The 4,365-nt window shown below is 48.7% G+C and overlaps 1 protein-coding gene across 1 annotated transcript; it reads right to left on the bottom strand.

Moving 5' to 3' along the window:
• Positions 1-2,885: 2,885 nt before the first annotated feature.
• LOC123397524 (protein LURP-one-related 8-like) lies at positions 2,886-4,046 on the bottom strand. Its single transcript, XM_045092053.1, has one exon. It carries the CDS (start codon positions 3,921-3,923, stop codon positions 3,222-3,224), a length of 702 nt encoding a protein of 233 aa, XP_044947988.1. The 5' UTR covers positions 3,924-4,046; the 3' UTR covers positions 2,886-3,221.
• Between the last annotated feature and the right edge of the window lie 319 nt (positions 4,047-4,365).

Here is a 4,365-nt window from a genome sequence, read left to right as displayed (position 1 = left end):
TGCCATGTTAGTTTTAGTCGTTTCTATCGTTATGTCTCGTTGCCTACCACCTGTTAAATATCAGCCTCCCAACATTGCCATGAAAACCTTGAACCTGTTCACAACCTAGCAAACCACTGATTAGCTATGTTACCGCTTGCTTAACCATGTGTTAGCGTTGCTAGTTGCAGGTGCAGTTGCTTCCATGTGATAATATGGGTTCCTTGTTATATCACCCTATTAATTGCTATGTAATTCAATGCATCTATATACTTGGTAAAAGGTGGAAGGCTCGGCCTTTTCTAGACTCGTGTTTTGTTCCACCTTTGCCCCCTTAGTTTCGGCTACCGGTGTTATGTTCCATAACTGAGCGCTCCTAACACGATTGGGGTTGTTATGGGGACCCCCTTGATAATTCGTTTTAGATTAAAGCTGGTCTGGCAAGGCCCAACATTGGTACTATATTGGCCCAACATAATAATTCTGTTAATACTGAAAAGCATAGGGCGTCATGAACCCGAGGAGTAATTCTACATAATACAGGGAGGGCCAGTGCTGATGGTGCTGGTTCAAAACAGAGCACTGTGCGAGGCCAACCCAGGGCAACTTGGGTGATTTCTATCATGCCACCGTACGCGTAGCTTATCCGTCGTGTCCTGAGAACGAGATACGCGGCTCCTATCGGGATCGTCGACACGTCGGGCGGCCTTGCTGGGTTAGTTTTACCTTTGACGAATGTCTTGTGCATCGGGATTCCGGTGAAGCTTTGGGTAATCCCAAAGTTGAGGTTTTCCACTAAGGATTCCGACGAGATCGCAAGTTTCGTGATTGAGGATTTCTATGCGGCTTGTGGTAATTTGTGGTGGACTAGTTGGAGCACCCCTGCAGGGTTAAATCTTTCAGAAAGTCGTATCCGCGGTTATGTGGCAACGTGGAAACTTTGTTTAACACTGGTTCTAGACAACTTGAAGCTAACTTAATTAAAATATGCCAACTGAGTGCGTAACCGTGACTGTCTCTTTCGCGAGTTCCTTCTCCGATCGAGGACACGGTGGGGTTATGTTTGACGTAAGTAGGTGCTCACGATCATTCATTTGATCATTAGTAGTTCACGTCCGCTATGCGTAGATCTTCCTCCTCTTTATTCTTGTACTCGTAAGTTAGCCACCTCATATATTGCTTAGTCGCTTGCTGCAGCCTCACCACTTAATCATACCTCACTCATTAAGCTTTGCTAGTCTTGATACATTTGGAAATGAGATTGTTGAGTTCCCTGTGGCTCACAGATTACTACCACACCAGGTACAGGTAAAGGTGATTTATGACGTGAGCGCGTTGATTGTTCATTTGGAGTTTCTTCTTCTTCCTCTTCATCGATCTGGGATGGGTTCCAGGCCAGCAGCCTGGGATAGCAAGGATGGACGTCGTTCTTTTCTCGTTTGTTTTCGTCCGTAGTCGGACCCTGCTCTTCTTCGTCATGTTTATGTATTATACTGATGTGACTCTGATGTAGCTTATGGCGAGTGTAAGCCAATTCTATATATCTCATCTTTTCAGTACATGTACTTGTAACGATATCCATTCTTGCGAAACGACGAGATGCGCTTCTATCCCTGTCGAGGCCCTTGTTTCAAAAATAAGGATAGGATCGCATCTTGGGCGTTACATGATGTTTTTTAATAAATTATCGATGATGAAAATATGGCTCAAATAGGGCATCAGGGACAAAGTAGTCTTCCATCACCATCATCTGTCCTCATTCCCTATTCCTATTCAGCACTCGGTGTCCATTGATTTATCCTTTGAAATTGAAAACATACTCCACCACATGTTTTGCATTTTCAATAACCACCTCCATCATTGTTGTTTCATCCTCATATTCGGCCTCATCCGACGAGTATAAATACATGAACTCGGCATAGATACTCCTCGACTGAATCCATTGCCTTTGATTCAAAGTAAACTAGAAAGGTCAATAATTTGGGCTATAGCATTTGACGAATGATGTCGTGCAAATGTACAGGGTTATGTTGCATAATTTACGGTAAGTGTCGAACCCACATGAACCACATGAAGTGAAAAGGAAGATATTACCAACCTACGTTGACACGGACGCAGGTACATTAACACGAAAGGTCGTCGTCACGGCATCGCGGACGGGGTCGCCATTGACCACGGCGACCCTCCGCACAATAAGGAGAAAGCGGAGCAGCTCCTCCACGAGCGCCACGTGGCAGTTGGGTGCCACGACGACCTAGTTTGCTTCCATCATTGGAGGGACCACACGCCGACACTGGAATGACAACGGTGCGGTCAGGTAGAACGGTCATGCCTACGAGGTCGTCGTCCTTTACAAATTAGTTTTTTTTTCTTTTAGCTTTTAGTTACACAGTCAAAATATTGTCCATTTTATGTAAATTGCATCTGAACTATGATGTATTCCGTCATGTTTGATATAATTTGTCTAGTTTATTTAATTTTTATTTAAAATGAATGCGAGAAACAATGGATGGCCGGTTTCTACATTTTTGTTTTGCGGATTGGTCCTTCCGTCCGTTGATATAGTGTGTGATTTGAAGGTGATGTCCCTACACGGTCAGCGAGGCCTCACTAACATTATAGATTTACTTCCTCAGTTCCGAAATATAAGACCTTCTAGAGATTTTAGTATAGACTACTCCCTCCGTTCCTAAATATAAGTCTTTTCAACGATTTCACTAGGAGTCTACATACGGAGCAAAATGAGTGAATCTACACTGTAAAGTATGTCTATATACATCCGTATATAGTCTACTAGTGGAATCTCTAGAAAGACTTATATTTAGGAACGGAGGAAGTATATATGAATGTATATAGACATATCTTAAAATGTAGATTCATTCATTTTGCTTCGTATGTAGTTCATATTAAAATCCTTAAAATGTCTTATATTTAGGAATGAAGAGAGTATATAAACATAGCATTTTTAGCATCACCCATGAACACAAGTTGCACATCCTGACTGTATATACACCGATTCCTAAGGCATGCATCCAGCCTCCGTAGCTTTGTTTTCTAAATTTAAATGCAAAATACTCTTCTGCATTGCTACTACATTCTGCGGGGCAATCTGCACCTAAAACTGTGCTCACGCCGACAGGTGGGGCCAGTAGCTTTCCCCTTTCGAAGAACCTTGTTGCCGTGTGGGGCCACCAGGTCAGCGGCTTCACCAGCTGGCTCCTAGCGCGGCCAGTGCACTTCTCCTACGCCGACCAGCTCCTGGGCAGCAGCGAGGTCCGCGACGAGGCGGCGCCGAACATCTGGTCGAGGGCGACCACGACGCCCATGGACAGCGCCGTCCCCAGGCGGTGGTCAGGCACCACCAGCCGGAACACGTCGTCCCCCACCGACTCCTTCCGCCGCACCTCCGCCACGGGGGCACCCCCGCGCGCGTCCCGCTCCCGCACCGCGCAGCTCCGCCGCCCGTACGACCCCTCCACGACGTAGCCCGCCGCGTCGGCGCCGGCCGAATAGGGCCCCAACAGCGTGACGTGCGCGAGCGTCTTGTCGGACGCGCGGCGGCGGAGGCCGGCGTGGTGGCGGCGCACGGAGAGGAGCGGCCTCGCGGCGGTGGCGGAGGCGGTCGCGTCGCCCTCGTACACCACCCAGTGCTCCCCCAGGCCCAGGCTCAGCTTGATCTTGCGCCTCACGGTGAGGAGCGGCTTCCCCGCGGCGTCCATGAGCACGACGTCCTCGGCGCGGCGCCGGCTCCCCGACGACGAGCCGTAGCGGTCGACGCGGAAAGCGAGGCCGCCGGCGGAGTCGAAGACGGTGAAGCCGTCGCAGTTGAAGAGCAAAGACTTGCGCCACACCGTCAGCACCGTGGGCTGCTGCACCTCGACGACGGCGGCTCTGCCTCCAGCCGGCACCTCTGGCGCCGCAACGTTCGGGTGCACCTTTGCCATGCCGTTAGCTCGGAGTAGATAGTTAGCTTGGCTCGCGGAGAGGGGGGCGATCGATCTAGCCGGCGTGCTTGCAGTTAGTTAGGAGGTTGGAGGAGATGTGTAGGATGATGTGAGTAGGGGAGGCGGGAGGGGGATATATACCGGCCGGCTCGGGTAGGGTTGGAGGTTACGGGACGGTGGCCGAGGTAGGAATAAGGTGAGGTGGACGGTCGAGCACCGGATGCATGTCTTGTCTAGGTGTGAATACTTTTCAGTTTATCAGAGATTTTCCTAGAGCACCTGCTTTTTGTCATTTGACAACAATGGACTTTTTTTTCTTTCTTTCTTCGCAGTTGCACTATAAGGTATTTCATATAACCGGTTAGAAGAGTAAAAGCATTTACAACAGGACATTACAAATATGCATCCTAAACGTTTGCGAACGGACATTGTGAGTGATCGA

The sequence above is a fragment of the Hordeum vulgare genome, chromosome 5H (genome assembly GCF_904849725.1).
Source record: "Hordeum vulgare subsp. vulgare chromosome 5H, MorexV3_pseudomolecules_assembly, whole genome shotgun sequence".
In the NCBI taxonomy this organism is placed as follows: domain Eukaryota; kingdom Viridiplantae; phylum Streptophyta; class Magnoliopsida; order Poales; family Poaceae; genus Hordeum; species Hordeum vulgare.
This window is presented reverse-complemented; position numbering and strand designations above follow the sequence as displayed.